The sequence below is a fragment of the Lissotriton vulgaris genome, chromosome 5 (genome assembly GCF_964263255.1).
Source record: "Lissotriton vulgaris chromosome 5, aLisVul1.2, whole genome shotgun sequence".
NCBI classification, from domain to species: domain Eukaryota; kingdom Metazoa; phylum Chordata; class Amphibia; order Caudata; family Salamandridae; genus Lissotriton; species Lissotriton vulgaris.
Window position 1 is genome coordinate 1,184,623,478 of NC_141693.1, and position 13,024 is coordinate 1,184,636,501.

The following is a 13,024-nucleotide window of genomic DNA, read 5'->3' on the forward strand; positions in this document are numbered from 1 at the left end:
AAATCTTTCAAACTGAAATTATATGTATCTAGATGAGGCACAGCAGCAAGTTTGTACCCTGCCAGCGCCTTCTGAATTAGCTATTCTTAATAAAGATATCATGATTATCACGAAGATAAGAAAACATTTCTTCACATGGGAAAGAAAGAAAACAAACCATTTTATTCAGTAGTTACAACTCCAGCTTCATTTAGAAATAAAACTTTCATATGTCACAAAGCGAGATGGCAAAAAAAACAGTAGCCTTTAAAAAATGCAGGCCTACATTCTCGGGTAAATTTAAATGTAATTAAACATACATTTTCTGCTACAAAATGAATTACTGATGAGGTCACGCCCTCATGTCTGTGAAATCTTCAGCCCAGCAAAGTCTCAGTCTGTCAGGTGGCTGCGCATGTAGCACATGTAAAGTCCCTGGATGTCTAACCTTGATATGGCGAGTGTCTTTCAGTCTGACCTTTGCTCAGCCTCACAGACGCTCATCATGCTTTGCAAAATTGATAAGCAGCTGAGCCCCTTTGTCCATAATGGTGGGCCTCCCAAGCAAGCTGATATCACTAACCACACTTATTTACACAGAGTATTCACTAACAGATGCAGGAATGGAACTGTGCCCCTAGAGGTGAAAGGTTCAAACCACATGACCCGATTTATCTCGAGCCTCTATGGTTCAGTCACCTTGCGTGCTAATTCTGCCTTTTCTCATCTTGCAGATGCCATCCCAGCATCAACAACAGGTAACAGTTACAAATCATTCACTGCTGTGTAGCATGCATGTTCCACCTTGAGCACTTACGGATTCTTCTTTTCTTTTCTATCTCAGCTAAATCCAATGTTTCTAGAAGTACGTCTGCCCCAGGTAGGACTTTTGGTGTTAGCATTAGAGTTTCCATTATAGAAATGTGCTTTAAAGTAGTCAATGTTTTGGTTTGTTTCAACCAAGTGAAACTAAATGGTGAGGTCTGTGATTCCAATTGTGAGCTTAGAGCAGTAAAACTTGCATTAATATATCTTCACGAACAAAAATATCATTCCATCTTTTTCCCTTTTTTGGATTCTGTAGCCCGAGAATATGAGCGATGTCAGGTCTGTGATGATCTGTAAATTCTTGTTTAGATCTGTTAGTAGTTTAAAGGTGACCAGTAACCTCTCAATTCTTGAATATCATACTCCACTGCCAGCCAAAATGAAGTGAATTCTGTAAAATAGGTTTTCCAAAGCAGATATTCTCTGGTGTTTAAGATTTTAGTTCATGCATGCCGTGGTGCCAAAGGTCTCATCTGAAATGAGCATAGTCCTTAATTAATTGTATTTGTTAAGGAACAAAGCATGCTCATGTTCCAACTCACTACATCACTGGAAGTCCATTATTTTTGGGAAAAAGACACAAGTCAAGGGATTGGGCCTACCATTCTCATCAATTGTCCAGTATGGGTACCTTTATCAGGTCCAGAACTTTTAAAACTGCTGCTGCTAGTGTGATTCCAACATATCCATTAGAATGGAGCTTTAACTGCCAATTAACAAAAGAAAGATATGAAAGACTCATGGTGCACAATACATGATTCTCTTGTCTTTCAAATGTAAAGCATTCAAAGATGTCCATGATGGATTCTGCTGAAGGATCTGCATGCAGTATTGAAATAACTTCTAGCCAGCCAATTAGTGTGTTTCCAAAAGAAAAGGCTTATATTGCATCAAAAAGATGATCATGAATATCCTACAATAATTTGGGGACACTTCAGTCCCTAGCATGCCATTGTACAGACTCCCAAACAGGCTGCACTACATACATAATCCATATATTTGTAGGAAACACCAACTAAGTAAACTTTCAGCAACCAAGCAACGGGAGTCCACACCTCTCCACCGATCACACTGCAAATTATGTTGTATAATGTTCTATTCCTTCCTGTCAGTCCTCAGAATCTGATTGATGTCTACACTTAATTGCTTTGAACTTCAGCAGTTTCCTGATTGGGGGATGGAAAAGGAAGGCCTTAGCACTGAGTTGTTGCCTTTAAACTCTGAAGACCAAAGGGTAGAACCCACCTGGCTTACATATCGAAAGGAAAAGATAAAAAACAGGTGTAGTTTAAATGTTTTGCATACACTCTTTTGGCCAAAAGTCTCTCGTTTTCTAAAGAACCAAGAAGGTGTAAGGGTTGAGCGTGTTGAACAACTTAGCACTTTTTGCAGGGTTACCTCAAAACTTTTTGCCTTCACCCCTCCTGTTTTTCTGAATTCATTTTTGTTGGCATTGGGACTCTGTGTACTTTACCACTGTTAAGCAGTGCTAATGTGCTTGAGCTCTCTCCCTAAAACATGGCAAAGATGGTATACCTCTGTTTGCCACATTTAATTTACTTATTAAAAGTCCCTACTATACAGTACTACATATACCCAGGGCCTGCAAATTCAATAGGGGTGGCTGGAACTCTGCAAAGTTCATCAAAGATACAGAAAAACTCAGCAAGATTCTGCACAATTCCTCCAGTCAGTGGAAAATATGCAACAAGCACTGCTCGTGCTGAAATTTTGCGCCAATAGTGAGGCAACACAAAATATTAGTGCAAACTGAACCATTGTTACGCAAGAGCACCCCGCTATTCTAGTTGATTTTGCTGCCGCTTGAGTTCAAAATCTTCTTGAGTGACAGCAAATCTACTCGATAAGCAGCTGTCTGACCGCAACCTCCCACATACGCTGGTTACCATCCACATAAGAAAAGCATGCTAGGGGACCCCAAATCTTGATCGCGCTCACCATCTCATATATTCTGGAGCCTTGTGGGAGAATAATCACACTACGCAGTGATTGGCGGAATTTGGCTAGAACTCCGTGTTAGAGTTACGCTGAGTGTGAAATAATCTGTAGGTGAAATGGAGCATTCCGCCCACCCCTAAAATTAAATACTACTAACAGTCCTGGAGCACTCATTGAGATACCTCCTACAGTGGCCATATAAAACATGTCTCAGGCCTGTTTTGCTAGTTGAATTGTAGTTTTAAACTGTTCAACCTGGCAAAATAAACTTGTTGCCAAGCCTAAACCCTGCTTTGTAATACATATAGGTTACCGTAAGGTTGGCTCTAAATAGCCCGTAGGGTAGGGTGTAATGTATTAAAAAAAGTATGGCACATGTTTTTCTTTTCTTTTTACATGTCCTGGTAGGGAAAAACTCCTAAGTTTGTCTTTCACTTCTGTAAAGTCTCCCTCTCCCATAGGATAACATTGGGTTGCCCTGTCACATTTAATAAGTGCTTACCTTTCATTGGGAACAGGTATATATCTCATGTTTGGACACAAATGAACTGTAATTTACAATTTCCTGTAATGGGAAAGCCAGATTTGAAGTCACATTTGTGAAAAAGCTACTTTTAGAACATTGCCTTTTTGGCACTAACCATTTGGTACCTCCTTGGTAGGGTACTGGGCCATATGACTGTGAATAGCTTTTCTGTTCAATACCTAACATACACTTCAAAAGGCTGCCTCCAACACATACACAAATTCACAGTTTAGAGTCATCTTTCTTTGAAACCTGCAGGAAAATGCACATAGTAGTTACTACTGGATTAAAAGGCCATTTATATCGGTACTCAGGACTAGAGGCACTGGACCACATTTTGTGTTCTAATTGGTTAGAACATTCAATAAAGTAAAATCATAATTTTTCATACTGTAACACCAAGTTTTGCGGTGAACTCAAATTTAAAATAAATCCAATTATTATCATCATGTGCATTTTCCTGCAGGTTTCAAAGAAAGATGGTACTAAACTGTAAAATCTAAGGGGTATTTTATTTCTAAGCATTGGCCTAAGGATGGTCTTGAATATTAACCATATAAGAGACCGAAATGTCAATGTCTGTCCACTACTTGCTTCTTTGAAACCCGTTCGATTTTTGTGAACACACAACTCATTTTTTATCAACAGATTCGGTCCCTTACTAACTGCCTTCTTGTAAGAGTGGATCAACAGTACCTTTGGCCCTATCTATAGAATTGATGGGACACTTTTGGGTCATTAGTCTGTTGGGACCCATTATTTTTGTTTGTATTTTTGGTTTGACCTTAAGTAAAAACATTAGGGTTTTTTGTATGCATTTGAGTGTTGAATTATTTTCTTTATTACTTTGATGTTCCATAATAAGAGATATTTTTATGTATACATATATTGTTGAAATAATCTATTTACATTTAATGAGTCAGGGTTTGAATAATCTCCTTGTCAGCCTTTATTATTATTTGACATTTAGAAAGTTGGCATTTCCTTCTCGTAACCATTTGGTGCCTGAAACATGTATCCTGGATCACATGACTAGTCATAATTGGCAGCTGGCCTTTGTGTATTCCTCCCAGACAGTATCATATACAGGGATTGGGTGGTCATCCTGAAATGATGGGAGGGGCGGAGCTGTCACTTTCCACACTTGCACTTTAAAGGAGGTGCCTTAGAACACACACTTCACTCTAGCCCTTTGTAACCTCAGACATCGTGGGACCAGGGCAGGGATGAAGGAAATTCCAGATCTAGATGTGGGAGAAAGTTAGAAGTTTCTCCAACTTCAAAGCTGGCAGCAGGTATAAATATTGGACCCTCACACCAACTTTTCAGCTCACTATTGGACATGTGGATACTACAAAAGAATGATTGTCATGCTACCTGAAGTGACTCCCAGGGTCCACTGACTGACCTCCTGTTCACAGCCACAGTGATATAAAAAAAATCTTCAGAGACCTCCCTAAAAACTGTCCAGCTGACTTGCTGCACTAGACCTGCTCTGGACCTGCCAGAGGCTTGCAGACCTCTGCTGGAGTCAGTTTGTGATCAACAAGAGGAGCCTCTCGGGTCCTGGACAATGATTGGCGCCCCCAGTTTTTTCCATGTTCTGTTACTGGTGTAATAAAATCATCTGTTTGGAAGAGATAAACAAAAAAGGGATCTCCTTGGCAATAAAGGTCCATATAAAAAATGTCAGAACGATTTTTAACCAAAGTTTAATAAAAAATAAAGCATTTTTTTTAAAGTTCATCAGTAAGAAGCATACAAAAGTACCCAAAAATGTAAAAAATGGTAATTTGTGGGTTGTGGGCATGGACAAGCTGTAGACTAGGTCCTGCAACCCAACAAGCTGCACAAGGCTGAAGATTTTATGCAGCGACAAGTTGCACACCCACGTTGCTTGGATTGTAGGCCTTGCTAGCTCAATGGCTCCATAGCCCACCCCCTGTGCACAACAAAATTCCAAGGACAGTGTGGGAGCTGGACAGAGGCCAGGCTCTGTGGCCCAAACCCTCTTTGCATGGCTCAAGGTCATTCACAACAAGTGTCAGATGTCTTTGAAGTTGTGGCGCAGTGCCTGGCCAACGGCCATTTGGGAACAGAGTCTGACTGGACAACCTCCATTAAAATGGTAATGGCTATATGGGAACAGGGTACTGTGTTATTCCATAGGTCAGACTCTGCAGCCAATACCTACTTCACATATCTAAAGGCAGTATGTTGTGGGGGTAACCTGCCAACTACCGGTTGAATGTAGGGCCTGCAGCAAATTCCCTAGTATGCACAGTGATGATTAACAGTAGAGTTTGAGATCTACTACTCGTCCCTCTTCCAAGATGCATTAAAAATCAGTCCAATTCATACAGTTAGTCCAATCTTCTTTGCACTAGCTGAAAATACACAACTCTAACTTTTGATACACCTATACAGTGTTCTCATGCGCCAATCTTATGCTTGTTAGGATCTCAGGACCTTCTACAATACAACCCTCTTTCTGCTTCCTTCAAACTGAAATTATCTGTATCTAGATGAGGTACAGCAGCAAGTTTGTACCCTGCAGGTGTTTTCTGAATTAGCTGTTCATCAAAAGAAACCTTGATTATCACAAAGAAAAGAAAACATTTCTTCACACAGGAAAGAAAGAAAACAGATCATCATATTTATTAGTTAGAACTCCAGCTTCACCCAGAAATAAAATGTTCATATGTCACAAAGCAAGATGGCAAAAAACAGTAGCCTTTTAAAAATGCAGGCCTACATTAGCTCTGGTAAATGTAAACATAGTTGAACATAAATTATCTGCTACAAAATGAATTACTGATGAGGTCACGCCCTCATGTCTCTGAAATCTTCAGCCCAGCAAAGCTTGGCTCAGCCTGTCAGGTGGGTACGCATGTAGCACGTATTAAGTCCCTGATCATGCTTTGCAAAATTGCGATGCAGGGGAGCCCCGCCGTCCATAATGGTGGGCCTCCAAAGCAGGCTGATATCACTAACCATATTGATTTACACAGAGTATTTACTAACAGACGCAAGAATGGAACTGTGCCCCTAGAGGTGAAAGGTTCAAACCACATGACCCGATTTATCTCGAGCCTCTATGGTTCAGTCACCTTGTGTGCTAATTCTGCCTTTTCTCTTCTTGCAGATGCCATCCCAGCATCAACAACAGGTAACAGTTACAAATCATTCACTGCTGTGTAGCATGCATGATCCATCTTGAGCACTTACGGATTGTTCTTTACTTTTATTTCCCAGCAAAATCCAATGTTTCTGGAAGTACGTCTGCCCCAGGTAGGACATTTGGTGTTAGCATTAGAGTTTCCATTATAGAAATGTGCTTGAAAGATGTCCATGTTTTGGTTTCTCACAAGCAAGTGAAACCAAATGGTGAGGTCTGTGATTTCAATTGTGAGTTCAGAGCAGCAAAACCTGCATTAATATATCTTCAGGAACAACAACATCATTCCCACCTTGTTCCCTTTTTTGGATTCTGTAGCCCGAGAATATGAGCGAAGTCAGGTCTGTGATGAGCTGTAAATTCTTGTTTAGATCTGTTAGTAGTATAAAGGTGACCAGTAACCTTCCAATTCTTGAATATCATACTCCACTGCCAGCCAAACGGAAGAGAATTCTGTAAAATAAGTTTCCCGAAGCAGAACTTCTCTGGTGTTTAAATTTTACTTAATGCATGCCGTGGTTCCAAAGGTCTCATCTGAAATGAGCATAGGCCTTAATTAATTGTATTTGATAAAGAAAAAAGCATGCTCATGTTCCAACTCACTACATCACTGGAAGCCCATTAATTTTGGGAAAAATACACAAGTCAAGGGATTGGGTCTACCATTCGCATAAGTTGTCCAGTATAGGTACCTTTATCAGGTCCAGAACTTTTAAAACTGCACGCTGCCTGTGTGATCCCAACAAACCCCTTAGACTAGAGCTTTAACTGCGAATTTACTTTTTTAAAAAATATATGAAATAATCATAGTGCACAATACAGGAGTCTCTTTCTTTAAAATGTTAAGCATTCAAAGATGCCCATGAATGATTCTGCTGAAGGCTCTGCATGAAGTATTGACATAACTTTTAGCCAGCCAACATGTGTGTTTCTAAAAGATAAGGCTTAGACTGCATGAAAAAAATGATCATTAATATCCTGCCAACTTTGGGGACACTTCAGTCCCTAGCATGCCATTGCACAGTCTTCCAATCAGGTTGCACTACATACATAATCCATATATTTGTAGTGAATACCAGCTAAGTAAACATTCAGCAACCAAGCAACAGGAGTACATACCTCTCCACTGATCAGAATGCAAATTATATTGTAAAATGTTCTACTCCTTTTTGTCAGGCCTCAGAATCTGATTGATGTCTGCACTTAACTGCTTTGAGCTCCGGTAGTTTCCTGATTGAGTGATGGAAAAGGGGGTATTAGCACTGAGTTGTTACCTTCAAACTCTGAAGATAAAGGGGTAGAATCCGACCTGTCTAACATATCGAGAGGAAAGGATAAACAACAAGTGTAGTTTAAATGTTTTATATACAGTCTTTTGGCCACAAGTCTCTTTTTTTTTCTAAAGAGCCAAGAAGCTGCAAGGGTTGAGCATGTTTGACTTGGCACTCTCTGCAGGGTCACCTCAAAACCTTTTGCCTTCACCCCTCCTGTTTTTCTAAATTGTGTTTGTTGGCATTAGGACTCTGTGCACTTTACCACTGCTAAGCAGTGCTTAAGTGCTTGAGCTCTCTCCCTAAAACATGGCAAAGGTGGCCTACACCTGTTTGCCACATTTAATGTACTTATTATAAATTCCTACTATATTGTACTACATATACCCAGGGTCTGCAAATTAAATAGGGTTGGACGGAGCTCCGAGAAATTCATCAGGGACAAAAAAACACTCACTGGGATTCCTCAGAGTTCCGCCAATCGGTGGAAAATATGCAACAATCACTGATCATGCTGCAATTTACTGGCAGTATAACGAGCGCCGCTAAATAGCAGCGCAAACGGCACCATGCGTAATGCAAGAGCGCCCAGCCATTCAAGTTAATTTTGCTGCTGTTTGAGTAAAAAATCTACTTGAGTGACATCAAATCTACTCAGGCAGCAGTTCCCTGACCTCGGCTGGCCATAAAATGTCGGCGACCGCCAGTGTTAAAAAAGTGTGCTGGGGTCCCCAAATCTTAATCTCGCTCGCGAGCTCATATACTCGAAGGCCTTGTGGGAGAATAATCCCGCCACGCAGTGATTGGCAGAATTTGGCTGAACTCCATGTTTGAGTAACGTGGGTGGGAAATATTCTGCCGGTGGCATAGAGCATTCCACCCACCCCCAAAATTAAATACTACTATTCGGCCTGTAGCACTCATTGAGCCACCCACTACAGCCATTTAAAACATGTCTTGGACTCACATTAATTTTAATTTAAAATCTTCTTTAATGGTAAAGTCAGATTTGATGTCACATTTGTGAAAAAGCTACTTTTAGAAAGTTAACTTTTTGTCCTAACCATTTGCTGCCCCCTAGCAGGGCACTGGGTCGAATATATGACGAAATCCCGCAATCCAAAATTCCGCATATCATGACTCCGCATTTTTTACAACGCGGAGCCATTACCCCGCAATACTATCACTCCTCAAACTTTTACTGCACATATAACTTTACCACGCATGCCTTTACAACGCAAAGGCATGTGTGGTGAAGTTATATGCGGGGTAAACTTAGTAAATGTACTTACCACATACATATATATATATATATATATATATATATATATATATATATATATTCCAAGGATAATCCGGCTGCAAGGCAGGCTCAGCTCGTCCTGAAAACACGGACACGGACCCAAGTTTTGTGCAAGGTGGTTTATTCGGTGTTAGTGCTCCCAGCCATCAATATATATATATATACCTAATAATGCATATGTATATAAATATATATGTATATTTTACATTTATATTTTTTTACAAATATTTTTTAAATACATATATATAATATTTTTAAAATTACTCTTTTTCACCCTAAAAACGAATTCGACCCTGCTCCCTTAAAATACCCCAGCACCCCAAAATCCTAACCCTCCCTTACTTCTTAAAATACCCCAGCACCCTTAAACACTAACCCATCCTTGCCCTAGAAATACCCTTGTACCCCAAAACCTAGACCTGAACCCTAAAAATACCCCTGTACCCCAAAACTCAAACCTAGCCCTGAACCCTAAAACTACCCCTGTACCCCAAAACCCAAACCTACCCCTGACCCCTAAAAATACCCCTGTACCCCAAAACCCAAACCTAGCCCTGAACCATAAAAATACTCCTGTACCCCAAAACCCAAACCAAGCCCTGAGCCCTAAAAATACCCCTGTACCCCCAAACCTAGCCCTGAACCCTAAAAATACCCCTGTGCCCTGAACCCAAACCTACCCATAAACCCTAAATTACCCCTGTACCCCAAAACCCAAATCTAGCCCTGAACCCTAAAAATACCCCTGTACCCCAAAACCCAAAACTAGCCTGCACCCTAAAAATACCCCTGTACCCCAAAACCCAAACCTACCCATAAACCCTAAATTACCCCTGTACCCCCAAACCCAAACCTATCCCTAAACCCTAAAAATACCCCTGTACCCAAAAACCCAAACCTATCCCTGAACCCTAAAAATACCCCTATACCCAAAAACCCAAACCTACCCATAAACCCTAAATTACCCCTGTACCCCAAAACCCAAACCTAGCCCTGAACCCTAAAAATACCCATGTACCCAAAAACCCAAACCTATCCCTGAACCCTAAAAATACCCCTGTACCCAAAAACCCAAACCTATCCCTGAACCCTAAAAATACCCCTATACCCAAAAACCCAAACCTACCCATAAACCCTAAATTACCCCTGTACCCCAAAACCCAAACCTAGCCCTGAACCCTAAAAATACCCCTGTACCCAAAAACCCAAACCTATCCCTGAACCCTAAAAATACCCCTATACCCAAAAACCCAAACCTACCCATAAACCCTAAATTACCCCTGTACCCCAAAACCCAAACCTAGCCCTGAACCCTAAAATACCCCTGTACCCCAAAACCCAAACCTATCCCTAAACCCTAAACATACCCCTGAATCCCATAACCCAAAACCCACCATGAACCCTAATAAAACCCCCTACACCCCAAAACTTAAACGTACCCCCCTTAACCCTAAAAATACCCAAGCACCCCCAAAACCAACCCTATAATCTAAAAATAACATACACTAAAAATACACTGTGCACCGCATAAACCAAACCAACCCTTAAAATGCCCCTGAACCCCTAAAACATGTACCCCAACAGCCCCAAACTAAAACCATATACTTACCTTAAACTCAAATATCAAAAACATATACTTTTACCATTCATGCTTTTACAACGAATTTCGTTGTAAAAGCATGCGTGGTAAAAGCATATAAAATGTAATGGTATGCGTTTTGAAAGTATTGCGGAGTAATGGTACTTGCGTTGTAATGGTATGAGGAGTGAATGTATGCAGAGTGAAAATGGCAGAGTGAAGGTGTTTTACCTACTGGGTCATATGACTGTGAATAGTTATCTTTTAGACTTTGTGTATTCCTCCTTACAATTAAATAAAAGTTGACTAGATGTTGGCAGGCCATCTTGCCATGGTGGCTTGGGTGGAGATGTTCCTTCCCCCATATACAATTCAATAGGCTGCCTCCAACACACACACAAAGGAACCTGGAATTCCCCTTTTGTCACCCTGACTTCTTGGAACCTTGACAGGGGAACGAAGGAACTTTCCTCACCAGATATAGGACTAGCCTAGAATATATGTCCACTTCAAAGGCTGGAACTATCTATAAATACTGGACCCTCAGAACATTTCTTCTATGCTCTCCTGGACCTGAGGAAGACTTTGGAGGGACTATCTTGATCCCCAGATGACTGCCATGCTGCTTTGTTCCCCGGAGGACTGTCTTGCTGCTTGATGTATGCCTTGCTCCCCAGAGGACTATCCTGCTGCAAGAACCTTGCCTTGTTGCTTGAACTCCAGACTACCTGAGTGACTGCAAAGGCTAGGTGGCTAACCTCCTATGGGAGTTACAGGATCAGAACTAGGGGGCATATTACCAAGGGGGTTTATCTCCGCTTTTTTGGCTTTAAAAGCCAAGAAAGCGGAGATAAAATTATCTCCCTATTACCTAGCTGTCGCTAACACCAGTTAGCGACAGCTAGTAGGAGATAGTGACCATCCTGAGCCCCACTTTGCATGTCAGTGATATTTATCACTAATGATATGCAAAGTGGGCGTGCCAAGATGTTAGCGACTGAAAACAGTCACTAACATCGCTTTCTCCTATTACCAACTTTTGGAGATATTCGCGCTAAGCGTGAATATCTCCAAAAGCTAACACCTGCCCTGAGCAGTTCTTAGCCATGTTATCCAATGGGAGGTGGATAACATGGCTAAGAGCATTAGCTCGGTAATGCATGAATATCGCTGACTTTTCAGCGATATTCATGCATTGCGGCCATTTTCATCGCATTTGCGATAAACCTTGGTAATACCAAGGTTTATTTGCGGTAAAAATCGCCGCAGCTCAGCGGTAAATGTTTGTCTCTAACCAAGCAATAGCGATAATTATCGCTATTGCTTGGTAATATGCCCCTAGCACCAGAGACCTTGAACCCTGCACCTTGTCTGTGCTAGAGTGAGTCCTTGGCTTTAGGAGTGCTGATACTACCTAACACTAAACTTAGGGTTTGGAAAACGTTTCACTGAAAAGAGCCAGAAATACCAACAAAGGACTGGGACATACATGCCAGCCGCCCCGCCCCAGGTGCTTCGGCGGTCAGCCTCACTCAACAGTAGTTCCTGCCACGTTCTTCTCCGCAGCACCAAATCTTGTTCGGCTGGAACACCAAGTGTTGGTATCCGGTCTTGCGGACACCTAATCAGCTATTGCCTCATCCCGCTCAAAGTTTTTGACTTCCAAAAAGATGTCTAAGTCCGAAGGTAAAACTTTTTACCAGCACAACAGCAATGGACTCCCCATTGATGACAACAGCCTCCTAGGCCAGGAAATTTAGCTTCTTCTGCTCTGAATATTTTCCTGCCATTGTCGATGTCTTGAACTTCTTCCGCCATTCCTGGGACATGACAACTCCACCTCTGCCACAGCTTGCTGCCTTGCCCCGCTGAACTCTACCTTGTACTGATTTTTTCTGTGAAAAGGGAAGCCAACACCGATCCCAATCCACCTCTTGTATCCAACTTGTGCTCCGTTGAGGTCAGCCTGAACTTTTGACTTTGCTCCAGTCTTGTGGGACCAGATACCTACAGTAAGCGTTTTGATCTTTTAAGGCAGTGTTTTTCACTAAAATGGTTTAGCGTTTTTAACTCCAGTTACACTAATTGGATTTAATTATTTTTCTCTATATTTCCAAATCGTTGTAGGATTTAACTTGTGTTGTGTTTTCACTTTATTAACTTTTTTGTATGCTGCATACATACTTTACTCGGTGCCTATAAGTTAAATGAGACTGAATTTGTGCAAAGCTACCAGAGGGTTAAGCACAGGTTAATTTAGGGACTTTTGAGGTTTACCCTGACAAGGATTGTGGTTGTTGCTTGATAAATGTTTTCCCCCCAAATAAGACCCAATTTCTTACAGAGCAAATGAAGGCTGGTAGCTAGCTTATAAAAGTTATTAAAGCATGCCCTTATTGGT

General features: G+C 41.2%; 1 protein-coding gene across 1 annotated transcript in view; it reads left to right on the forward strand.

Moving 5' to 3' along the window:
* Window positions 1-13,024, forward strand: part of LOC147712229 (scavenger receptor cysteine-rich domain-containing protein DMBT1-like) — a 1,653,398-nt gene that overhangs the window by 1,165,739 nt on the left and 474,635 nt on the right. Inside the window, exon 13 of the mRNA XM_086919604.1 lies at window positions 824-834. Coding sequence (XP_086775730.1) covers window positions 824-834 — 11 coding nt within the window. The remainder of the gene's footprint in view (window positions 1-823; window positions 835-13,024) is intronic.